The sequence below is a fragment of the Geotrypetes seraphini genome, chromosome 1 (genome assembly GCF_902459505.1).
Source record: "Geotrypetes seraphini chromosome 1, aGeoSer1.1, whole genome shotgun sequence".
NCBI classification, from domain to species: Eukaryota; Metazoa; Chordata; class Amphibia; order Gymnophiona; family Dermophiidae; genus Geotrypetes; species Geotrypetes seraphini.
The window spans coordinates 156,533,764-156,559,652 of record NC_047084.1 but is presented as its reverse complement, the minus strand read 5'-3'; the positions used below and the strand labels follow the sequence as shown (position 1 = coordinate 156,559,652).

The 25,889-nt window shown below is 45.4% G+C and overlaps 1 protein-coding gene across 6 annotated transcripts in view; it reads left to right on the top strand.

Annotated features, from left to right (window-relative positions):
- The first annotated feature begins 1,178 nt into the window (after positions 1–1,178).
- NR3C2 (nuclear receptor subfamily 3 group C member 2) overlaps positions 1,179–25,889 on the top strand; it is a 545,520-nt gene continuing 520,809 nt past the window's right edge. Inside the window, exons 1-2 of one of the 6 annotated variants that reach the window (XM_033940500.1) lie at positions 1,179–1,257; positions 6,935–8,732. In XM_033940500.1, the coding sequence (XP_033796391.1) occupies positions 6,937–8,732 (1,796 nt within the window). In that variant the 5' untranslated portion in view covers positions 1,179–1,257; positions 6,935–6,936. Of the gene's footprint in view, positions 1,258–2,209; positions 2,435–2,927; positions 3,310–4,363; positions 4,575–6,129; positions 6,269–6,934; positions 8,733–25,889 lie in introns of those variants that run through there. The other 5 variants (XM_033940480.1, XM_033940464.1, XM_033940489.1 and 2 more) reach the window with 5 other exon arrangements.

The following is a 25,889-nucleotide window of genomic DNA, read 5'->3' as shown; positions in this document are numbered from 1 at the left end:
AGAAATAAATGCTGGACTATGGTAGAAGGAACCAATGGACAGCAACCGTATGAAGAAGAATTTGCAGAAAACAGGAAAGCAGAAAAATAAATCTCCAAACAACAAAGGTAAAAAAAAATTTAAAAAAATGTATTGACTGAAATATGTTAGCTTTGGGAAATGTATATAACAGATGTCTTTGTATTGTGTTTAAAAAAAATGCATTTCTGGTTTTATTTCTGCAGTGCTTAAGTACTTGTTCTTAACTATGTCTGTATTTCCAAACCCCAGAGGAATACCATTTGAAGGATATTGGAATATTATATTTCTTCTATCAGTGTGCTCATTAATATCTTCCCACATCTGACAAGAATCACTGACCACCTTGTAGTGCAAGTGTATCCCATGTGTTGCCATGTAAGTTGTACATACCATTGGTAATTATTTATACAATATTGGTATGTATAATATGAGCCAGTAGTTAAAAAAGAGCAAGTTCCTTTAAGTGGCACTGGTTAACAGCAGAAAGGTTCTGCAATTGCAGTTCCTTCAAAGGCTGAAACTGGGGAAAATACTTTGTAGCCATTTGAAAAGCCCAAGTGGATTTGCCTACTGTAAAGCCAAAAGAATAAATAAAATGCTCTGTCATACCTTCCAGACGGTTGAGTCACTGAAGAGCAGAGGAAGCTGAAAACTCCTAGTTATGATAAATTAATGCTCTTATTAATGAGACTGATAACTATGGAGGTCCAGGAAGCAAATTACTGTATTTTTTTTTTTTTGCCACAGTTAAGTAAAGACTGAAAATGTCACTACTGCAGGTCCTTTCAACAAGCTATAATCATACATGTTGCAATACAAGCTATACTTGCTCTCAAATGGCTCTAGCCTTTGCCTAGGTGCATACAGCATCCATAGTCTATCCAAGGATAGCAAGTATGGGCAGCTGCCCGATGCCTTAAGTGTCCTTGATCTGTGACAGTCCCGGGTTGTTTCTAGTTCAGCTTCCACGTCTCTCAAGACAATCTTCAGATGGGCGCGAGGTACCGATACTGTATTTTCTTTTCAGCGAAGGACGGATGGTCCTATGACACCTCTATCAGGCAAAATAAAAAAAAAAGGTGGACGTGAGAGAAAGGGGGAGGGGGGACGCTGAACATAAAAAGGAAAGAGACCGCCGTCGTCTGGGCGCTCGCCCAGCCTATCTCAAAGCCCGTGGGCGGCGCAGCGTGCGGCGCGGCAGCACCAGACGGAGGAGGCGGCGGCGGCGGGGAACAGGTGAGCGGTTGGGGAATTGACAGGAGGACGGTGACGTCAACGTCCCGACGCTGCCCCACTCCCCCCTACGGTTCACTCGCTCGCGCGCGCGCGCCTTTTTACCACAGCTCTCGGCGCGGCTCGGACACTGCACGTGCGTGCGCGGCGCACTCAGACCTCTCCCCCCTCCCCCCCCCCCCACCCCCGCTAGCCTTGGAGGAAGAGCGACGCGCGAGCCTGGCCAGAGATTATAGAGCGCGAGAATGAGAATGCGCGCGCTTGCTAGCCCTCCTCCTCCTCCTCCTGGCTGGCTGGCTGTAGTTCAGAGCCAGAGCGCCGCCGCAGCAACAGCAGCCGCCTTCTCCTCCTCTGGCCGGCGCTGATCGCGAGTCTCCCGCCTCTTCTTCACTCGCGGTGTCTCTCTCTGCCCTGTCAGCGCAGACGCTTAGCAAGAAAATACACCCACCCCCGACCCTCTCTGCCACAGCTGCCCCGCCCCCCACCGACTAGCAATGACAGCGCCACAATAATTAAAGTCCCCCCCAAAACACGGCGGCGAACAGCAGGATAGCGGCACCCTCTGGAAAACATTTTTTTTTTTAAAGCGAGAGTACGTTGAAGACAACCCTAAAAAAAAAAAAAAAGAAAGAAGGACGAGAGGATAGGGCTATTAAAAACAAAAAGTTTACACCCTGTGTGGCTGTGTAAACTCTCAGACGTCCTCGCAGGCGGGGAGTTCGCTGGGAATGACTTGGAAGTTTTTTGCCCACCCATTTTTCTTGGCAATTGGCACCTCCTCCACCTCCACGGATTATTATTATATAATTATTACTTTTTTTTTTTTTTTAAAAGCAGGGAGGGTGTGACTGGACAAATTTACTGTAGCTGTCGCCAGTGGAGATTGGAGTGAACTTGCTGGTTATTTTCATTTTGGTTTTTCCGCCACCCCCCCCCCTCCCTCCCCCCCCCCCACCTCATCCTTTGCAAGCAGGACGGAACTCGGCTGTCTCTCAAGTGCCATTCCTACCTTCCTGGATTTTCGGGATTTAATCTGCACCTCCAATTTATTGCTACTACTGTATAATTCGTTTTCAAAAGACATCAGGAATAATACTTTTTTAAAAAATCCCCAGATCGCCGTGGCTGTGGGCAGTTGCTGCAGCCCGCAGGTCAAGCCGTCTGTGATGTCGTAGGAAAGGTGAGTGTGAAACCTCTGCCACAGGACTTGGGGGTGGGGGTGGAGAGCAACAGATAGTGGAAGGTCCATGCTGGGTTAGAAAAAAACACAAAACACACCAACAAACCATACTGTACACATGCAGACATTAGTACCTGGTCCACGCCAATGCCGGTTAAATGGGTGAGAGCGCACGAAATAATTAAACTTGCATTTCTTATTAAAATAGTACTGAGAAGTCTGGGAGCAACATGGTTCCTGTCTGCTTTGGGAAGTGCAGATCAATATTGGCAGAATATTGAAGCGCAGAATAACACGTGACTGGTTTGCTTTTGCTACCTAGAGATGCCGTGCGTGTCTGTTTCCATACTGATCTGTCTGGACGCCTTGTTGTTGTTAATTTAATAAGCTGCGTTTCGCCCAGATACTGTACATTACAAAAAAAAAAAATAAATGTTGTTTTATTTTTACCAGGGAGCACTTTCGTCCTGGTTTTCGGACGAATTAACCAAACCTGTTTCCAGCGGGGCTTGTCAGTAAAATAAATGCAGACAAATGAATAAAAGGATTCTAGGTCAAGAGATGTCGGGGGTTTGTCTGCTCCGCCGGGCTTTCCTTGCTCCTCAGTTTCCTAGGGACGAAAAGAATAAGTTTTTTATAAATCACACATGCATATTTGAAAATGCGTCACAACTCTTGACTTGCCGCCAGGATTTATGGTTACTTAAGTAAGGCATGCATGAAAAAAGAAGAAAAAAATATTGCTAAAAAGAGTTGGGAAGCAAACGGATGCCCTGCGCAGCATGCTGTCAGAGCACCCGAAACTGTTTACGCCTTTGCAGAATGCAAACTTTGGGGAAACGATCAGTTCACAGGCGGCAAGCTTAAAGCGTTAGGTACGGGTCAGGTAAACGGAGCCAGGGCACTGCGAAGCTGGCGCTCTCCGAACAGACAGCTGCCCTTTTTTTAATTGCACGCGCGTGTATTCCTTAAAAACGAGGAAATAAAGAAAATAACCCTGGAATGTGATTGGGTTAGGTGCACGCGGGGGAAGCAATCGGCAGAAGCAGCAAGGCGGAAGACTGCTCTCCCGCAGAGCTCCAGCCGGTGGGGAAGGGGGGGGGGGAGGTTTCACCTTGGCTCAGGTAAGGCACTCCAGGTTAAAGGTTTCGAGGAAAGGGTGGGGGTATGCGTGGTCAGATGTACTCGAGGGGGGGGGGGGGGGGGGAAACAAATATAGGACAAGGGATCCCCTCCAGCTCCCTGGTTTTGCAGCAGTGAAGGTTGGAGAGAGCTGAGGCTGCCTTCTTATTTGCCCTTTAGATACCCTGCTGGAGATCTTGAGGCAGGCAGCCCGGGCAGATGAATGCACGGCAAGAAAAAAAAAAAAGCCCCCCCGCTTGGAGAGGTCAGAGCGGGCTCTACCTCCGAGGCTCGTGTCACAGTAACTTCGGATCAGCTGTGTCACCGGATCCGCTGAGTGGCATCACCCGGACCCAATGAAGGGGGGAGGCAGGGCAGCCACAACGCGGGTCTACCGGCCTTCCGAACCAATAACCCGGGGGGGGGGGGGGGAGGGAGGTAGGCCAACTTTTTCTGCACCCCCTCCCTCTTTTTTTATTATTACCTTTTGGGTTTTGCTTATGCAAATTCTTTTATAACCTGCGACGTTATTTTATTTTAAGGACGGGCCCTTTTTCTCTGTCAGCTCGGAGAAGGCCACAACCGCCGCGTGCCAGGGCTTGACCTGTCCCACGACCATCGCGCGCCCCTCCCCCATCCCCCTCCTCTCTCTCTCTTCAAGTTCCGAAGTGTTTTATGTTTATGTATGTGGTCCGCGGTTCTGTGCGGCCCACTCGGGAGTTCTGCAGGGCTTCCAGACCCGAAGGGACGGGCTAAAAGAGGTGGTGGGGGGGGAGTAATCATAATAATTAAGCATGTCATAATAAATAATGCTTCTCAGACCAGCTGCAACAGGTAGAGCGAACGCGCGTGCGTGCGTGCACGCGGCAGGTGGCTGGGGAGCGAGGAGAAACGAGCCTGGCAGTCTCGTCTCGCTTTCCTCGAGGGGCTTTTTATTTATTTATTTATTTTTTTAAATCTGCATTCATTATGATTATCGGACCCGGCGGCTGCTGCTGACCGTGTGTATAATTACATCGTGAGTACCGCTAGGAGGTCCTAAGTTTTGCGCGACGAAGGGGGGGAGGGGGGAATGACCTTGTGTTTGCTGGAGCACCCAGGAAGGGGGCGGAGCTCGTGCTGTCGGCGAGCGCGGGAACGAGGGTTGCAGTGAACTCCCCTCGAGCCCCCGAATTCTACCCGCCTCAAAACGTGGCCCTCCAGGCTCCTCCCCCCAGCTCTCGCTCTCTCTCTCTCTCTTTTCCTGTTATGAGACCTCCCTATTTTATTTTTTCTTTATAGTGGCCCCGGCCACCTCTGCAGTTAGAAACGCAATAAAACCCTGGAAGAAAGTTCAGCAACCTGAAATAAGCATGCGTTTATTTATTTATTTAGATTTCTATCTACCTCAGAACGGGTTACAAGTAGACATTCACAGTCGTTTGGAAAAACAGACCAGTCATGACAACAACATACATTCTAATGTTCCCTCAAGTGCACAAGAAAGTGCCCGAAATCAAATTTAGTTCATGAATCAATCGTATGGAAATATCACTTTTAGTGAACACTAAACTATTTTTTTTATTTCACATATGTGCTGCCTCTTTAAGTTTTGTCAAACTTAAGGACTTTTTTGTACATGTAGTCAACCACTTTTGATTCACATGCTGTCGTGTTCTGATTTTTAGATATTTAAGCGTTTTCGATTTATTAAGGTACCCCCTCCCCCCACACACACACTGCATGACAGGTCCCTTTAAAAGGCATCTTACAAATAAGTTAAACTGATCTTAATTGAAACTTATAGTTGGGGGGGGGGTGTTGATAACTTACTGTTCTGCCATAAACTGGATTAACTTAAATAAATGTACAGAAACATGCTCTGACAAACTTATAGATAGTATTGCTTTGTCTGATGAACAGCATGTTCAGTTGTTTGGGTTTTTTTGTTTTTTAAATGCCTTATGTCCAATAATTATGTGCTACAGATAAATGATCAGGGACCTATATAACTTTTGTTTTTGCAATATTGCATGAGTTAAATTTTTTCCCCTTCACTAAGGGGTCCTTTTATTAAGGTGTGCTAACGAATTTAGCACATGCTAAATGCATGTAGCGTGCGCTGATCAGTTAGCACACCTTAATAAAAGCACCCCTAAGTGTTCTACCTAACAGAAGCTCTCTAGGTTCCATGTAATCAAGTTTGGAATTCCTAAGAAGCAGGTTTGATGCCTTATGATTTGGTACATAAAGTAGAATTGCACGTTTTATCTTAATGTGGATTCGAGCTTTTCTTGGCTCCAGACATAAGCATAAGAAGCCAGGACCTTATGTGGGTTGATTCATATTTTTAGTGTACCTAGCACAATGATACACACTGGATGAAAGCAATATTTAGTTCTGTTTTGGCATATGAATAGTTGAAACATTTTCTTCCTCTTGAGTTTCACAGTTAACTTGTTCTCAATGTCACCTTCAAAGTCTATTGTAAAAGTGACTAGCTTATACAGTATATAGAGGGAATGCATATTTATTATCAGTGTTAGGGATTAATATCAACATGTATCGGAATGAAACTTTTTTGGATGAAAGCCCTCTGCTCTGACAAAACCTCAAGACTTGCCACACATTTCTGTGCACACCATCACTCACACATCTTTACAGACCCCTTTTCTGCATCAAGACGCATTTCAAAAATTATCCAGTTTCAGTATCTGTATTTTTTTTTGAAAGGTACAGTATTTTTTTTATGCTGGGAAATGTTTAGCTTAAATATGTTTTTTCCACTTGGATATGTCAAAAACCTCTGAAAATCATTTTTCCCATGTTCTGGTAGGGATAGCATGTGCAAAGGTTTTTAAATGAGACATTGTCACTTACAGCGTATGTTTATAAGGGAAATGGTTAGCAATGCTTTTTTTATTATTTGATTAGCAAGGACTAGGAGTGAATAATGGTTTATTTTGATGTTTAAGAAGAGCTGGAATTGCTAGAGCAGTGAAAGGGCAACTAAATACAAACGGAAGAATATCGTCTGACTAATTTTCTCTCTCATCAGTACAGAAAAGGAGTAATTTAGACTAGACAGGATTCATTATTCAGGCTGTCTCTATTGAAGCTCTTTAATATGAAATTTCTAATATTGGAAAATGTTGGACCTCTTCTTGCAAGGTCAATTACCTGTAATAGTTTAATATGAGACAGTCTGCATATTTGATTTTTCATCATTTCAAACTGGAAAAGTAATTTTAAAAAGAATACAAAAGTGTTGCTATTCAATCTATGCATAGTATTCCTGAGATGTTTGTGGTTGACTTCTTTTTGTGTGGTTTTAAAGTTATGTCTGAAAATGTTTTTGTATACTAATTTTCCTTTTCTTATGAACACTTTCTTTCCTAGTTATGGAGACCAAAGACTACCGCAGTTTCTCACAAGGCAGAGATATGGAGAAACAGTGGAATCAGGCTCCTCAGTCCATGGAGTATTCAGTTGCAGGCGATGGGCAGCAGAACCAGGAGAACACCTACATGGATATTTTAGATTTAAATTGCATTTCTGATGCTTTTCCACATGGCGGTGATCTGGAAAACAGCAGAGGAAAACAAGAACTACTACACCCTTGCCTCAGGCAAGAAAATAATCACCGTCGCATTTTAACTAAGGACATCAAATCTGAGCTAGAGTCAAAAGAGCTTTCAGCAACTGTAGCTGAATCTATGGGATTGTACATGAATTCCATGCGAGAACCTGAATACCCATATGATCAGCATAATCAACAGGGAGCCATAAGTCCTGCAAAGATGAATCAAAGTGTTGAACAATCTGTGAAGTTTTATAAAGGGAACAGTCGCTGCTCTTTTGCATTAAACAGTACTAACAGACCACTAAGATCTGTAGTACCAGACACTGGGAATTCTGTGAATGGAGCTATATTGCATAGCACTGTCAAAAGCCCTGTAGTCTGCAATGAGAAGAGCCCTTCAGGTTGTAGTCCTTCTGCCATGGCTACAGGTCGAAGCCCTGCTCGAAATAGTTCAGCCTCTTCAGCTGCTTGTTCCACTAACTTTGGTAATTTCACAGTACATGGTATGGTAAGCCAAGGGACTCCTATGTCATGTTCATCAAACATTGAAAGTCAGGGCCCTATGTCTCACAGCCCTGCACAAACTAGTAATCTAGAGTCTCCTCTTTCTAGCCCCTTAAGTAGCATGAAATCACCCATTTCAAGCCCTCCTAGTCACTGCAGCCTGAAATCTCCAGTGTCGAGCCCCATCAACATTACCATGAGATCATCGGTTTCTAGTCCTGGGAACATTAACTGTTCGAGATGTTCTATGTCCAGTCCTTCCAATACCAATAACAAGTCCACGCTTTCCAGTCCTGCAATGAGCACCAGGGGGTCTTCAATTTGTAGCCCAGAAAACAGCACTCTGGGTTTCCCCCCTTCAGGGATGTCTACTGAATCTGGAACAGTACAGCAAATCGTTCCCAGTGCAGAAACAAAGGACAAATGTGTAGTCGCTTTTTCTAAAATGGAAGGATTGGAGAACAACATCTCAACCAATGGTTCGGCCAATCAGTTGGACCTGTGTAAATTTGTAAAACCAGACCCAGACAGAATTTTCAGTAGCACTTGTCTTGGAGAGAAATGTGATATTTCTGCCAACTCGACTTTTCCAGTATCGGTCAAGAGCGAACCATCTAAAAATGCTTGTTCAAATACTTCATTTAAAGGGACACACATAGTAAACCCATTTCCTTTTATAGATGGCTCATATTTTTCCTTCATGGATGACAAGGACTACTATTCACTTTCTGGGATTTTAGGACCACCTGTTACATCATTTGCCGCCAGTAGTGATGGTGACAGGTTTCCAAATCCTGGCCTGACAATGGGGATTAAGCCAGAGCCCAATGACGATGCTTATTATCAAGAAAATAGCATGCCATCATCTGCTATCGTGGGTGTTAACTCAGGTGGGCAGTCGTTTCACTACAGGATTGGGGCTCAAGGCACAATCTCCGTATCGCGACCTGTCCCTCGAGAGCAGTCTTTTCAGCATTTGAATTCGTTTCTTCCAGTCGGATCAGTAGGCGACACATGGAAAACACATTCTGACTTGTCTCAGAGTCCCTTGTCCTGCAGAAGAAATGATGGCTTTTCCATTCCAGGATATATTCCAGAAAGTGTGTCAAGGTGAGTAAGAGAGAGAGCGAGCATGTTTTCTGAATTCAAGCCACTAGATTGCAGTAAGGAATCTGTGTTCATGCATCTTTGATCCCTACTGTTCACCCTCAAGGTTTGTTTCTGCTGTAATTAACTAGGAACTGCATATTTACATCTGTTTTGTTCAGTGTCTCATTTGTGTTTTCATGCTGGTCTACTGGGTTTCTGAGAGAATATGTGAGAAAATATGGCAGCTAGTATTTTTGTAGCTCACTTTTCTAAGATTTCGGCTGCTTTATTCCTTAGTGCTATCATAAGGCAGCATTAGTGAAAAAGCATCCGTCTAAAGAGGTGAGCAATGGTGCTGTAACTTTTTAAGGCATTTTGTTTTGTCTGTTGTTTTTTTTTCATGATTTAAAAATTGAGTAAGAGGCCTGGCGCCATTATGTTCTGATATGCTGTAATTGTATGAGCATTGTGGTTTGCACACAGGCTTAGCACATGTTCTGAAGTGATCAGAAGTCCAGAGGTGATCAGTGTGCAGAAAATGGGGACAGTTTATTTAATTTTCCTGTGTTTTAGTGCAGTATTTCTATATGAGGTACTTTATAGGTAGATTGTATACAAACCAACCAACCAAACTACATACTAATGGCAAATGCACCCTGTATGTGTGGACATGTAAGGCATTGCTTTTTGATCCATATACAGGTTTCTTTGGGACAAAAAGGAAAATAGTACCTTTAAGACAAAAAAGATGCAAGACAGAATAAAAGTTTGTTTATACTGAGATTACTTTAGCAGCTGTTGTAAACCTGGTGGTCACTAGTCATAAGTGAGTGTGAGAGGTCTTGCATTTTAGAAACCTGGAAGCAAAGGCAGGCTGAGCATATCGCAAAGGCTCCCTCACCTGGAGACCAGGATCAAAGAAAGGGACACCATAGGCCAAATGTTACAAAACTATCTGCTTTGTGATAACTTCATGAGTTTCTACTTGTTATAACTAGTACTTTGTCATTGCCTTTTACATCTGCTGTACTGGTAAAGCACAGTTACTTACCGTAACAGGTGTTATCCAGGGACAGCAGGCATATATTCTCACACATGGGTGACGTCATCTACGGAGCCCCAGCGCGGACAGCTTTTTAAGCAAACTTGCTAGAAGTTTCAAGTTTGCACACTGCACCACGCATGTGCTAGCCTTCTCGCCACTAGAGGGCGCATCCCCACCTCGTGGTCCTCAGTTCCATATCCAGCAAAGAAAAGCCATCCCCGGGGAGGTGGGCGGGTTGTGAGAATATATGCCTGCTGTCCCTGGATAACACCTGTTACGGTAAGTAACTGTGCTTTATCCCAGGACAAGCAGGCATGATATTCTCACACATGGGTGACCTCCAAGCCAACCAGAAAGAGGGTAGGTGGGAGGATGGCAATTTAGGAAAACAAGTTACGTAACACCGACTGGCCAAACCGGCCGTCACTCCTGGACAAGGAGTCCAGACAGTAATGGGAGGTGAACGTATGAACCGAAGACCAGGTGGCAGCTTTACATATGTCCTCCATAGGAGTAGAACGGAGGAAAGCAACCGAAGCTGCCATCGCCCGGACCTTGTGCCCCGTAACTCGACCCGAGAGCGGGAGACCAGCCTGAGCGTAGCAAAAAGAGATACAAGCAGCTAACCAGTTGGATAAGGTACGCTTGGAAACGGGATGTCCTACCCGATTAGGATCAAAGGACAAAAACAATTGAGGAACCTTCCGATGAGACTTAGTACGTTGGAGATAAAAAGCCAACGCCCTCTTACAGTCAAGCGTGTGAAGCGCCGTTTCACCAGGATGAGAATGGGGCTTCGGAAAAAATACCGGAAGAACAATGGACTGATTGAGGTGGAAATCAGACACAACCTTAGGCAAAAATTTGGGATGGGTGCGAAGAACCACCTTGTCATGATGAAACACCGTGAAAGGAGGATCCGCAACCAAAGCCTGTAGCTCGCTAATCCGACGAGCGGACGTGAGTGCAATCAAAAAGACTACTTTCCAAGTAAGAAACTTAAGGAGAGCTTTATCGATCGGCTCAAAAGGTGGTTTCATCAGTTGAGCCAAGACCACATTAAGATCCCATACTACAGGAGGAGGCTTGAGAGGAGGATGAACATTCACAAGACCCCTCATGAAACGAGAAACCAGAGGATGTAGAGAGAGGGAACGACCCTCGAGATGTTGATGGAATGCAGCAATGGCGCTAAGATGCACTCGAATGGAAGTCGTCTTCAGACCAGAATTCGACAGATGCAACAGATATTCCAGCACCGAAGACACTGGAACAGAACCCGGGTCAAGGTGGTTGGTGGAGCACCAGGAAGAAAATCTGGTCCACTTCTGGGAATAGCAAAGCCTAGTCGAGACTTTGCGAGAGGCCTCTAAGATTTCCCGCACTGAGTGAGAAACTGGAATCGAAGTCAAGGGGAAAGGAACCAAGCGGTCAGATGCAACGACTGAAGATTGGGATGTAACAGCGAACCCCGACTCTGAGACAGCAGAGAGGGAAAGACAGGCAGAAGCAGAGGCTCCCTGACACTGAGTTGAAGAAGCAGGGAGAACCAGTGTTGTCTTGGCCAACGAGGCGCAATGAGAATCATAGTGGCTTTGGTCGATTTCAGATGAACCAACGTTCTCAAAATCAGAGGAAAAGGAGGGAACGCATAAAGGAACCTCCCCTCCCAGTCGAGAAGAAAAGCATCGGCCTCGAGACGGTCCCGGGAGTACATCCGAGAACAGTAGAGGGGTAGTTTGCAAGTCTCGGGCGAAGCAAACAGATCCACCTGAGGAGTCCCCCAGCGGTCGAAGACTTCGCGTAGGACTCGGGAGTTCAGCGACCACTCGTGCGGCTGGAGGAGACGACTGAGTTTGTCTGCTAGACAATTCAGCTCCCCCTGAATGTAAACCGCCCGCAAGAAAACGTTCTGAGAGACGGCCCATGTCCAAAGCCGCAGGGCTTCCTGGCACAGAGGCCAAGAGCCCGTCCCCCCTTGCTCGTTGACGTAATACATTGCCACCTGATTGTCTGTCCGAACGAGAACCACTCGATCGTGCAGGAGGTGACCGAAGGCCCGAGCGGCCAGATAAATGGCACGAAGCTCCAACACGTTGATGTGACACCGACGATCCGCGGCCGACCATAGGCCTTGCGTTCGTAAACCGTCTAGATGAGCTCCCCACGCATACTCCGAAGAGTCTGTGGTCAGGACCTTGCAATGCGGAGGGACGCGAAAGAGCAAACCTCCGGACAGATTGGTAGAGTTGGTCCACCAACGGAGCGAGCGTCTGAAAGACGGAGTCACAGTCAAACGTCGAGATAGCGGGTCGCGGTCCTGACGCCATTGCGAGGCCAAGGTCCACTGAGGAATCCTCAGGTGCAACCGAGCAAATGGGGTCACTTGGACCGTCGACGCCATGTGCCCCAAAAGCACCATCATGCGTTGAGCCGACACTACCTGCAGTTGCGAAACCTGCCGGCCCAGGCGAAGCAGGGCCTCCAGTCGCGGAGAAGGAAGGAAGGCACGGAGGAGAACCGTGTCCAGCACGGCCCCTATAAACTGGAGGGATTGAGTCGGCTGCAAGTGAGACTTGGGAAAGTTCACCTCGAACCCGAGACCCTGAAGAAGCGTGATAGTCTGTTGGGTCGCTGAAATAACTCCTTCCCTTGTCGGGGCCTTGATCAGCCAATCGTCCAGATAGGGAAAGACCTGCAACCCCCGGGAACGCAGAGCAGCCGCGACCACCACCATGCATTTCGTGAACACCCGAGGGGACGAAGCCAGACCGAAGGGTAGTACACGGTATTGTAGGTGCAAGTCCCCGACCTGAAATCTTAAAAACTTCCGAAAGTCGGGATGCACCGGAACATGGGTGTACGCTTCCTTCAAATCGAGGGAGCACATCCAGTCCCCCTCGTCCAACAGAGGGTATAGAATCGGAAGCGATAACATACGGAACTTCTCCCTGACCAGGAACTTGTTGAGCTTCCGGAGGTCCAAAATGGGGCGCAAGTCCCCGGTCTTCCTCGGGACCAAAAAGTAACGGGAATAAAATCCCCGGCCTCGCTGATCGAGAGGCACCCTTTCGACCGCCCGAAGGCTCAACAAGGCCCTGGCTTCCTCTCGGAGAAGGGTCACTTGGCTTCGATTGGACGGGCACGCCCCGGGGGGCATGTCTGTAGGCTGCCTGGAGAAGTTTAACGAATAGCCCTCTGAGACGGTCCGGAGCACCCATGCGTCTGACGTAATCCCAGACCAAGCCCTGGCAAAAGCCGTGAGCCGACCCCCGATGGGGAGGGGGTTGGGCGACCTCGCGGCGGGGGCCAGCCCCCGGCCGCTCATCCCGTCAAAAAGACGGCGCCGGCTTGGACGCCCCCTGCGTAGCGGGCTTGGCGGGCCCCCCTCTACCCTGTTGGTTAGGGCGACGGGGTGGAGGTCTCGAAAAGGCCGGTGTTGATTTTTGAGGATACCGCCTAGGCGGCTGTTTAAAAGGCCTCTGAGCCGGCGGCTTAGGCTTTGGACGAACCAGAGACGCCAGAGAGCGCTCTTGCTCAGAAAGCCTCTTGGTAGCCGCATCCAGGGAGTCGTCGAATAACTCCGACCCGACGCAGGGTAGATTGGCCAATCGCTCCTGCAGGTTGGGGTCCATCTCGAGGGTCCGTAGCCACGCCAGCCGGCGCATGGCTACCGCACAAGCCGAGACCCTCGAGGCAAGCTCAAAGGCGTCATATACCGCATGAAACAGATAGAATCTGAGCTGGGACAGGTTCGACGCAAAAGTGGCAAATTTATCCCTGTGGGACTCCGGGATCACCCCCTGAAAATCCGGCAGATCCTTGACCATGGACCTGAGGTAGGAAGAGTAGGCGAAAGCATAGTTGAGGACCCTTGTGGCCATCTGGGAATTCGCGTACAGACGGCGGCCGAATTTATCTAGGGTCCGACCCTCTCTCCCCGGGGGGACAGCAGCCGAGACTCTAGAAGGCTGCGAGCGCTTAAGAGCCGACTCCACCAAGAGCGACTGATGGGAGAGTTGCCCCTTGTCAAACCCCTTAGGGGGAAGAGTCCGGTATTTGGATTCCATCTTGGTGGGCACTACCGCCACTGTAAGAGGGGTCTCAAGGTTCCGCAGCAAGGTTTGAAGGAGGACCTTGTTAAGCGGGAGGCGGGGGGATTCCCGCTGCGGGGCAGGAGAATCCTGTTCCTCCAAAAATTCTTTGGTATAGTGTGACCCTGCCGACAGGTCCACCCCCAAAGCCCTCGCCATGTCGTGGACAAACTTAGAAAAAGAAGATGTCCGTGCAGGCGGGGAGGGTGACCGAGACTTCTCAACGGAGCCGAAGGGAGAGGCCTGGCGAGAATACCCGAACTGTCCCCCGGACCCCGAACCCCAAGAGGCACGATCCCGTGACCTCGAAGGAGTCGGGGACACAGTCCGCCGAAGAGACCCCCGTGGGGAACCCCCCGGGGTACGGGGAATGGAGGCCCGTCCCTTCCGCCTCGGTGAGGAGGCACGGGAACTCTCCTGGATCGGGGACCGCAAAAGATCTGGGTTGTCGAGGCGGAGTTCCTCGACACGCAAAGCTCCGGTCTCGGGCGGGGTCGAGCGACGACTCCTCAGAGGCGAGGCTTGAGCCCGCTTAGCCTTTTTAAGGCGGTGCTTCGCCCGAGGCTTGCTCGAGGGCGAGGAACCCCGCGAAGACCTCGGGGACGAGGATGAGGAGATCCGGCGAACCCGGCGCTGCTTGTCTCGGGACCGCACACTGACCTCGGGCTGTCTCACCGGGCTCGGATCCGAGGGAAGCGTCGAGGTCGAGGCCGAGGGGGCTTCGGCCGCTGAAAGGCCGGTGCCCGAGGCCGAGGTAGCCAACTGCGGGGCCCCCGAGACCGAAGGCGAGGCCGAAGCCTGCTGCAAGGTCTCAATGGCCCCAGAAAGCTCCGAGGAGATTAAAGCGCGAAGCAACTCCTGGAACGCCGGGATAGTGAGACCCGGAGGCAACACCTGGGGGCGCTCCGCAGAGGGCGACCTCGGTTTCGAGTATTCCCTCGGGGCTAACCCCTTCGACACCTTGGGCTGGGTCGAGGTCGACGGTCCCGCCGACGAAGAGCCCGAGGATGGCTTCCTGTTAGATGGAACTGAGGAAGGAAGTGGAGACTTACCCGGGGCTTGCTTCTGCGAGGCAACCGGCTTCGCGGGAGCCGAGGGGTCCGATGTCGAGGCCGAGGTCGAGGCCGGGGCCGAAGCCGAGGCCGAGCTCGAGGCCTTCCCCGTCGGGGTATCGACGGCAAAGAGATCAGCCATGCGGGCCTTGCGACGAGTAAGGGCCCGTTTCTGGAAGGTGGCACACTTAGGGCACGATGCTGTCGGGTGATGGGGCCCCAAACACCGTATACAGCACCTGTGAGGGTCAGTGATGGACAAAAGCCTATCACACCTACCACACTTCTTAAAACCCGTTACGGGCCGGGACATGGGCCCAAAACAAGGCCGGGAACAAGCGAGGTTCCTCGGCCACGGCTACCGGGAGCCCCCGGAGCGAAAAGGAAAAACAAAATATTTTTTTTTTTTTTTTTTTGAGAAATAAAGAAAACAAAGAAAGAAAATAAACGTAGTGCAGCGACCGCGTCGAAAATCCGAACACAGCCGCGGCGACAGAAGGCAAAAGTAGCACAAATTTATCCACAGGGCTTCTGGCTCCGCGGATGAAAATGAACTGAGGACCACGAGGTGGGGATGCGCCCTCTAGTGGCGAGAAGGCTAGCACATGCGTGGTGCAGTGTGCAAACTTGAAACTTCTAGCAAGTTTGCTTAAAAAGCTGTCCGCGCTGGGGCTCCGTAGATGACGTCACCCATGTGTGAGAATATCATGCCTGCTTGTCCTGGGATAACTCAGGTTTCATCTCATGTGCCTCAAGCTATGTAGGTATGGTGAGCACATTAAGGAAGCCGTACTAGAAAATATGTTATGAAAATTTTGTGCAAAATCGATTCTTAGATTTCATTGCACTAGTCATCTAATTTTGGAAGTGATTTTATTTCTAAAACACCTTTTATTGAACCCATGACTGTATAATTTAGATTTTATTTTAGAGGAGAAATAAAAACCTCAACTAGTTTGGTTTTCAGAATATCCTTAAATACAAGAGATATATTTGCATTTGTTGGATTTAAGAACCAGGCTCAGATTAACAAATGTTCCTCATGAATATACAAGACAGATCATGAGAACCAGTAGGCTTTAAGCACCACTATTCTAGACTGGAGAGAAACCACTATTCTAGACTGTTGTGAGACTGGAGAGAGGTGAATTCAGCAGTAACATGTCCATCAGCTGAGTGGTTGTGAGAATTGCATGGTCATATGTCTCTCTGGTGCAATGGTGACAAACATCACACATCACCTAGATAAGCTGACTGCGTTGGTACTTGCGGGTACCATTGATATAGTAAAGTGTGGTAAGGAGGGAGGATCTGGAAGCCAGATTTGGGCTCTTAGGTAGAAAGAAATCCAGAACCTCAGGGTAGCATTCTCAGGGGCCAAGTGGCAGACAAGGGCTTCAGAGTCTCAATGTGTGGATGAGATGATATAACAGGGAAGGGAAGGGGGGTAGATTTGTTAAGAATTGGGCAACATTCTGGGGAAAGGAAGCCTATTCCTAAAAAGATGGACTCCATTTTATCGGGGGGTGGGACCAGGCTGTTGGCAATAATGTTTATAAAGGAGGTTCTGCAGCTTTTACACTGAAAGCTGACAGTCACTCAGGAGCACATGGTTCAGAGCAAGGTATCTTTGAAGAATACTATCAAAATGGAAAAGTTAGGGCATTCCAATAGAGAGGTTGCAAAAAAAGACAAAAGTAAGATAGGTGCCTTTTAAGGGAAGAGCAGACAGAAAGAAAAAATTGTTTTATTTTTAAGATGTTTTATGGACTGACCTTACCACAGATTATTCAAATAATATCTTTTCCAATTAGATCTAATTCCAGTGGAATATCTCATAGACTAGATATATAGTTGCACCTTTGTTAGGAATTAGACTAAAAAAATCTAGTAAACTCTTTCTCTTACCAATCTCTAAAAATTTGGAAAGCTTTACTACTAGTCGTTGAAAAATCAATCTTGTATTCTCTTTTGGAAAGCTTTGAAGACATATTTATTTGAGAAATTTATGAGTTAGAAATTGGATGATTATATGTTTGTGATGAATTTTATCCTGTAATAAGTATGAATATAATTTTTATTATGAGCTGCTCTGAACCTATTTGTAGGGAGAAAGCAGTTTATAAATACCAATTTAGATTAGATTACAAATTTATTTCTGTCAACTGCTAATCAGGTTGTAGATGCAAACAAAAATCACATTTTGAAATATCTGAATAAATCTGCAGGAAACAGATTGCAATGTGGAATCCATATGGATAGAAAGTCCATGGGTGAAGTGAAAGAGTAGGGTGGGTTATAGTATTGTCTGCCGGTCCAAAATGAATAGACAAATTATGAAATGTTCACAGAAGTTAGGAAAGCTAACAACTTTAACAGTGCTACAATAATGGGTGATTTTAAACTACCCTAAAATTGATGTCAGGAAGTTCTAGGGAGGTGAAGTTCTTAGATGAAATAAATGATTGCTTCGTAGAGTAGCTGGTTCAGGAACTCGCAAGAGAGGAAGCTACTGTATATTAGTGAAATGCTTGGACTTGGTGTGAGATGCAGAGGTGTTGGGTCTAGTTGAAAATAGCAATCATAATGTGGTGAAATTTGAGTTAATAACTGGAGAGAAGACCCCCTTAGGGGTCCTTTTTACTAAGCTACAGCAAAAAAAAAAAAATGCCGTAGTTTACCCTTAAGTGTGTCTTTCCTGTTTGTTAAGGCCAGGCCTTTTTTTTTTTTTTTTTAAATTAATGGTCATGCACTAAGGGCCCCTTGTACAAAGCCGTGGTAGCGATGCTGCCATGGTAAATGTACTAAAGCCCATTCAGTTCCTCTGGGTTTTGGTGTGCTGCCACAGATTTGTAAACGGGGTCCTTAATGTTGCCATTAGTGCACGACCTTTAAAAAAAATACCATTTGAGCATTTACCACTGCCCATTTTGTGGATGGTAAGGGCTCATATGATATCCCTGCGCTAGCCATGTGGTTATGTAGATGCGTTCACTGGTTAGCGCAGGAGTGTCCATTCTTCACTCATGACTCGCCCCTTAAAAAAATAAAATTAGATATAGCACGCACACATTGGAGTTGCCACAGGATGCCTTGGTACTTCATTTTAACTGGTCTAGCACAGCTTAGTAAAAGAGCCCGTAAGGAAATCTGCTACATTAGCATTTAACTTTCAAAAGGTCAACTATAATGGGATAAGGAAAATGATAAAAAAAAAAAAAAAAAAAAAAGACTTAAAAGTGTGGGATAAATACAGAGGATCTCTAATCAGAACTGAATGTGCAACATATAAATATGAAAAGATTATGGCAGAGCGTTTAGGGTTTGTTAAATCCTTTAAGGGGATTTGGGGTCCATTAACTAATTTTGTCACATTATAATTAAAGTGATTCCTTTTTCTTTATGTTAGATTCCTTTGTACATCCAGGGTGGGTGGGGGGGGGGGGTGTATTATTTATTTAGAGGTATAAATTTCATAATATTCTATAATATTGATGAGTATAATATAATATCATTACTGTTATAGGTTAAGAAGGGATTTAAAATTTTTATTGTAATATTTCTGATGTTAATAGTGTATTTTCATATAGTTTTTTTTTTTTTTTTTTTGATTTTTCAAATGTATACATTGTCAAATTCAAAATATAAATAAAGAAATTAAAAAAAAAAAAAGAAAAAAGAAAATAATGGATGTATATTGAAGGAACTAAGGCCAGTACCGGGCAGACTTGCATGGTCTGTGTCCCGTGGACATTTAGTTGAGGACGGGCTGGGGAGGGCTTCAATGGCCGGGGTGGTTAAGATGGGCTGCAATGAGCTGTGACGGGGAAAAAAATAGAACCTAAGCACACTACCGGGCAGAGCTCTGGGTTTCTGGCCCAGAAATATCTAAGAAAAAGGCCATTTAAATTAGGGGGCCCTTTTACTAAGGCCCGTTAGCCATTTTAGCATGTGCTAAATATTAGCGCATGTGCCGAAATGGCTAGCGCACCTTAGTAAAATGACCCCTAAATGATTAATTTATGGACCATTTGGGTTTTTATCTGCCGTCATTTACTATGTTGCTAAAAGGAGCAGCTACAGAAGTTGAGCATTTAAAATGCCATTATCTATATTATTAAAATTAAATATGTACTTCTTTTTAGTTAGGGGGAGGAGGGGGGAGAAAATGATTGTTTTCTTGAATTATTTGTGTATTTAAAGTGCATTCTGTGTAATGTTTATGTTTAAATTAATTGTATTGCACTGTTAACGTTTGAAAATCAATAAAGATTTACAAAAAAAAAAAATGCCATCATGAAAGTCCAGACTATTTTCAGTATATTCTACATAAAGAAAGAAAAGGTAGAAGGCAGGCCAAATAACAGCTGGTATGGTGAAAGAGTGAGACAAGAGGCTAATAGAGCCATAAAAATCATCTTTCGAGAAAAAAAATCCAAATAAAACAGGAAGCAGCACTGGCAAGTTAGATGTAAAGAACTGAAAAGTAGGGCTGAAAGAGAATCTGAAAAAAAAAGCTTGTGTTTGAAAAAGTTTTTTACTATGAGTATGGACCATTACATTATCAAGAAGTAAAACGGGGCAACTGGGGAGGACAAGGTTACGAGAGACAAATCCTTTGCTTCAGTCTTTACTGAGGAAGATATGAGGGAGCTGCTCTCTGTGCCAGAAATGGTATTTTAAAGATGATGATATGAAGGAACTGAAAACAAATCTCAGTTAATCTGGAAGATGTAATAGGCTAAACTGACAATCCAAAAAAAGCAATAAATCGCCCATTCTGTATGGTATACACCAGAGTACTGAAAGAACTCAAAATATTGGCTGTACCTTTAGTAATTTGTAACCTATTATTAAAATCATCTACAGTACCTGAAGATTGGATGGTGGCCAGTGTAAAGTCAATTTATACAAAGAATTCCAAGGGTGATCAAGGAAACTACAGACCAGTACTGTTATAAAGAAGAAAATTACTGAACACAAACAAAACATGGTTTAATGGGAACGAGGCAACATGGATTTAGCCAGGGGAAATTTTGCCTCTCCAGTTTGATATGTTTTGAAGGCATGAATAAACATGGATAACACTGAGCCAGCTGATGTAGTATATCTGGAGTTTCAGAAAGCTTTTGCAAACTCCAGAGAAAGTTAAGAAGCAATAGGTTAGAAAGCATTGGTCTGTTTTGGATTGGAAATTGGTTAAAAGACAGGAAACAAGAGTAGGATTAAATATATAATTCTTTCAGTGAAGGAAGGCAAATAGGGGAGCGCCGTAGGGATCTGGACTGGTGCTTTTTAACTTTGTAAATGATCTGGAAATAGAAATGAGTGGAAGTGATCAAATTTGCAGATGACAGAAAAGTATTCAAAGCTGTTAACTTGCATGAGGACTGTGAGAAATTGCTGGAAGACCTTGTGAGACTAGAAGACTGGGCATCCAAATTGCAGATGAAATTTAATGTGGAGAAGAAAATCCCAAATTTTAGCTATACAGTACTCCCCCCGAAATTCACGGGGGTTCTGTTCCAGGAACTCTCGCGGATTTTGAAAAACCACAAATGCGGTTTTTCGCCTGTCAAAAGGCAGGAGAGGGCAGCTGGTGTGCCGGCGGGTGAAGAAAATTACTCTGGGTCTGCTCCAACCTCCTCTTCCTGTAGTAAAGTTGGGCTACACCAATCAGGAGCTGCTTTGACATGCAGCTCCTGATTGGTGTAGCCCAACTTTACTACAGGAAAAGGCGGTCGGAGCAGATCGCGAATGAGCGAGTTCACGATTTGTGAACCGCGAATTCACGGGGGAGCACTGTATTTTTTGCTAGGTTTCACATTAGGATTTTCCATCAAGAAAAATATATATTGTTGTTGTTGTTGTTGTTGTGGACAATACATTGAAACCTGTTCAGTCTATAGCACCAACCAAAAGAGCGCGAAAAGCAATCAAAATAATTAAGGGGATGGAATGACTATCTCATCAGATCTAAAAGAAATACTGAGTAGAACGGTTAGATGGGAATCACTTGTTTACTTTTGCCAAAAATACTAGGACTAGGGGACATGCGATGAAGCTACTAAGTAGTACACTTAATACAACCCAGAGAAAATATTTCTTCACTAAACATGTAATTAAACTCTGGAATTCGTTGCCGCAGAATGTGGTGAAAGCAATTAGCGTTGCAGGGTTTAAAAAAATGTTTGAATAATTTCCTAAAACAGTGGTCCCTAAACCATTATTAAGATGGAGACATCCACTGCTTATTCCTAGAATAAGCAGCATAAAATCTGTTTTATTCTTTGGGATCTTGCCAGGTTGGCCGCTGGATTGGCCGCTGTTAGAAACAAGATACACTCCTCCCTCCCGTATTCATGGGGTTTAGGGGCAGAGCCGGCCCACGAATAACTTTTGGCTGACTCTAACCCACCCCCATACTTTACCTGGTGGTCTAGCGGTGACGTGGGGCACGAGCGATCACAGCACGGGTGCATAGCATGGCTCTGCACGGGGCAGGAGTGTGGGAAGATTGCTGCTGCCCTGCGTCGCTGCTAGACCACCAGGTAAGGTCCGTGCATGAAGTTGCCACTTGAGCTGCGTCCACGGCTGAGGGCTCTGATCCCCTCCTCCTCCTCCAATCTCCTCCTCGGATTGCCTCCTCCTCCTCCTCACTCCAATCCAAGTCCTGGGGCCAGTTCTGGTTGATGCGGGCTGCCTCCGAGTGATTCTCTAGGAGGGGTCAGGCAAAAAAAAAAATCAGAAATAGTCGAAGCCGCGATCGCTGAAACCACGAATAGGAAGGGAGAAGTGCACTCGGCTTGATGGACCTTCGATATTGCAACTCTTATGTTCTATGGCCCATGGGGTTAAGGTTTTCTACCTTGGAGAAAGGTCAGCTGAGGGGGAGATATGATAAAGGTTTGTAAAATTCTGAGTGTAGTGGAACCCTAAGAAATCCCTCCAGGGTCCCCTTTCATACACTCTCATCCCCCATTTTCAGTGGTAGGAGTAATTCCCAGTCTCTTCTATTTGCATGGTGCCATGTTTCACACTGGTGTCAGTAACTTAAAGTTGCTGCCGTTTTGATGTATGGCCTATACAGCAAAAGGTAGTAGCCTTGGATTGGGTGGAACTTTCCAAAATAGGACATTGTTGTGATAGGAGGAAGAAGGGTACAGAACAGAGATGGGGATAAGACTATGGGAGAGGGTAAAGATCCCGGTGGAGAGGGTGGAGAGAGGGCTTGGAAATATTTTTGTAGTTTCATTTTCATGGCTGGGGAAGATGGTGGGATATGACTTGCATGACATGGGAAGTGTGGCGAAGTGGTTAGAGCTACAGCCTCAGCACCCTGAAGTTGTGGGTTCAAATACTGTGCTGCTCCCTGTGACCCTAGGCAAGTCACTTAATCCTCCACTGCCCCAGGTACATTAGATAGATTTTGAGCCCACCAGGACAGAGAAATACATGTATGTATAGCACATCTCGATCCCCTTTACAATTATAATCTCGATTCTAAGTAATACTGATTCTGTATCAGGGGATCCAAAGGAATCCTGACAGGGGTTTTGGGGAAGGGGAAATGGTATCCACATATACAAATGAATTCATATTCAAACTTAATACATTGAGAAGCTCTCATTGAGGAGACAGTATCACACCTGTTTCTCCTTTTTGTCCGGATATGGATTTGTCTTGGAATCAAGTTTATTTAAAAATTTGATTTGATCGCAATATCATAATCCAATGTGATTTACAAATAGTAATAAAATAGGGTTAAAAAAACAAAACAAAGACCGCACAGTTGTTAAAACTATGACACTACAGGACACAAGAGGAAGATAGGTTTAATTACAAGTCATAAACAAATGAAATGAACATAGGGATTAAGACAATAGGATGTGAAATAGTTACCCACTTAATTTTTATTGAAAGGAATTCTAGTCCACTATAAGATGTTTAAGTTATATAGAATTCAGGCAGCTCAGTAGAAGGCGTCCTTAAAGAGCCAGCTTTTCAAGAGACATTTGAACTTACTAAGGGCCTGTTTTACAAAGCTGTGTTAGCGGCTGCCGCACGGCAACAGCCCCAAAGCCCTTTAAATCTCTGGGCTTCGGGGCCGTTACCGCGCTAGGGCCGTTAGTGCGGCTTTGTAAAACAGGCCCTAAGTGATTTTTCTTCCCTAATATAAATTGGAGGCGAGTTCCAGATTTGCGGTGCCGTATCAGCGAAGATCACACATTTTATTATTATTTGGCAGTAGAAGTTTCAGCAATATCTTCCTCTCATTTTTCTTGTAAGTCACTAAGGTGTTTGGGGAATTCTGTGCCCTTGGGGAAAAGTGTTCCCACGGTTTTCAGTAGTTCATTTTCTGGGCTGTTCTACTGAGAAAGCTGCCTTTTTCTCTGTAGGGTGGTCTAATTATCTCTGCCTATGTGTGCTGGATGGCTGAAGCAGCTGCACTGGCATACAGTTATAATGGAGCCTAAAGCTGCTTGACTGCCGACATCATAGTTTATTGTACAGCATTAATTTTCATATATTTCTGTCGTAAATGATGTATTTTTTGATCCAGAACGCAATAGCTTGTTTTACTTTGCTGGAATATATCGACCATGTGGGGGGAATTTATTTTTAGAATAAATGCATTATAGTTCTTTAAGAAAAACATATCAAAATTTAACAGCATATGTCTCCACCGCATTCCTCTGTCTGCAAATCCTGAGTGCTACCTGTAATACAACCTTAATCTCTTACGGTAACTCTGGCACTATTATATGCTTCACTCTGCTCTAGTTTGAGCACTACTGTGAATCAAAAGAATTTCAAGGAGAGTTATGTGTTTTGAACTTGAAAAATCTGAACAAGTGCATCGGGCATGATTACTTATTATGTCAAGTCTCTGACAAGCTGTTTGTTCTTGCAATCCAGTTCTAATGAACATTATCCAGAAGTCTGTCAGTCTTGTGCCTCGAACGCATGCCAGACCTTTGCAAACATGCTGCTTAATGGCTGCTGCCAGTCACTAGTGAGAATATTCTTTTCTTTATTTTTATTATGTCCAGAATGAAGGTAGTTCAAGAGGTTAGGTTCTTCTTCACCTAAGACACTGGCTTGCGGGTACCATTGCTAATACTGTATGCTGCCATGCAGGAGACTGATGTTTCATCAACAGGGCTGGGCATGTTGCAAAAGCAGTATTGACACCCCTTAGGAGTTGGAAGTTAGAGAATGACACAGGGACAAATTTGTCCCCATCCCGTCCCCACGTGTTTTGTCGTTGTCCCTGTCCCTTTCCTGTAAGCTCTTATCTTAACCGCACAAGCCTTGATCACTTATGATTTTAGAGTGTTTGAGGCTTGTGCGGATGAGGACAGAGTGGGCAGGAACAGGAAAAGACTTCGCTGGGATGGGAAAATTTTGTCCTCGTGTCATTCTCTACTTGGGAGAACAGTATAGAAAATTCAATAAATAAATAGTGTGAAAAGTTTCAGTCTCTGATAACCAGAGCTGGTATTGTGACATCATAATGTCTCATTCTACCAACGCCTAAGAGCCAACCTCATCAGTGATGTCACAATGGCTTCATCGTCCTATACTTGACTCACTTTTACTACATTTTGATTTCTAGAGTGGTGCAATGTAGAGAATGACACGGGGACAAATTTTTCCCCATCCTCACAGGAACTCAATTTCCCCATCCCGTCCCCGCGTGTTTTATCATTGTCCTTGTCCCATTCCTGTAAGTTCTACCTTAACCACACAAGCCTCGAACACTTAGGATTTTAAAGTGATTGAGTCTTGTGCAGATGAGGACAGAGCTTGCAGGAATGGGGCATGGACAGGAAAAGAGCTCACCGGGATGGAAAAATGAGTTCCCGTGGGGCTGGGAAAAATTTGTCCCCTTGTCATTCTCTAGTCATAGTGCACTGACATTTGGCTTGAGAATACATTTCAGCACTGTAGCAGAGGGAAAGGTAATCTGTTCCTCTCAACAAAAGGACCGTTGCTGCATCAGCCAAACTAAATGGTGAAAGGGAAGACAAAAAGGAGGAAGGATGTAGCTTACACCTGTTAAGTAATTGTTGAAGATGAATTATATTCATGTATCCCTAGAAGGCTTGAAGTCTATTTGTAATTGAGCTAATGGAGGGTTAATTTTAATTGACATGTCCAAGAAGTATCAGTAGGATTTGGACCCTGGCTTTCCTGGTTGTGAACATGCTGCTCCTCCATTCATTGGGCAATTACAAATGAATTCTTGTGGGTGTGTAGGCCAGAAACTCGCTAGACCACCAGGTAAGGCTTAAGGGGGAGCTTACAGGGCTTAAAATAGCCCCGAAAAAGGAATTTAAGGTTTAAAATCGCAAATAAGTGAAGTATCACAGTTGTAACTAAAAGCAAAGTTACAAACAAGGTAATTGAATGCAAAACTTGATCAAAAACATAGTTGATAATATTAGTTCTAATTGATCATTTTATCATATTTTTCCTTCCAGAAGATGCACCTAGGTTTAGAGGAGGAAAACCAAGAGAAAACATTCTGAACCAAATTGTATACTAATATATTTAATAAAACATACCAGGCTCTGCACTTCCCTACTTCCCTACTAGGCTCTGCACCTAGCCCCCTTCCCTCCTTGCCCTGCAAGGCTCTGAACCCAGCTCTTCTCCCTGCCAGGCTTTGCACCCTGTCCCCCCTCTGGTGGTCTAGTGGTACAGGGCAGGTCTAGTGGCAGGCTGTAGTAAATTGCGACAGTCAAAGGTCACTTAAAGCACCTGGGCTTGGTCTTGACTCGTATCCTCTGACGCAAACCTTCATCTCTGAAATGTTCCCAGCTCGCACATTCCTTTCAAGTGGATTCCCCTCAGAAAGGAGAACATCCAAAGAAATGATGCATCACAGATCAGGAGTAAAGCGCTTCAGCTTTGGGAGTTTGCAATCAAAGCATGCTTGTTAAGGTTTCTCATCCTCATCTGGTTCACTATGGTACTCAGC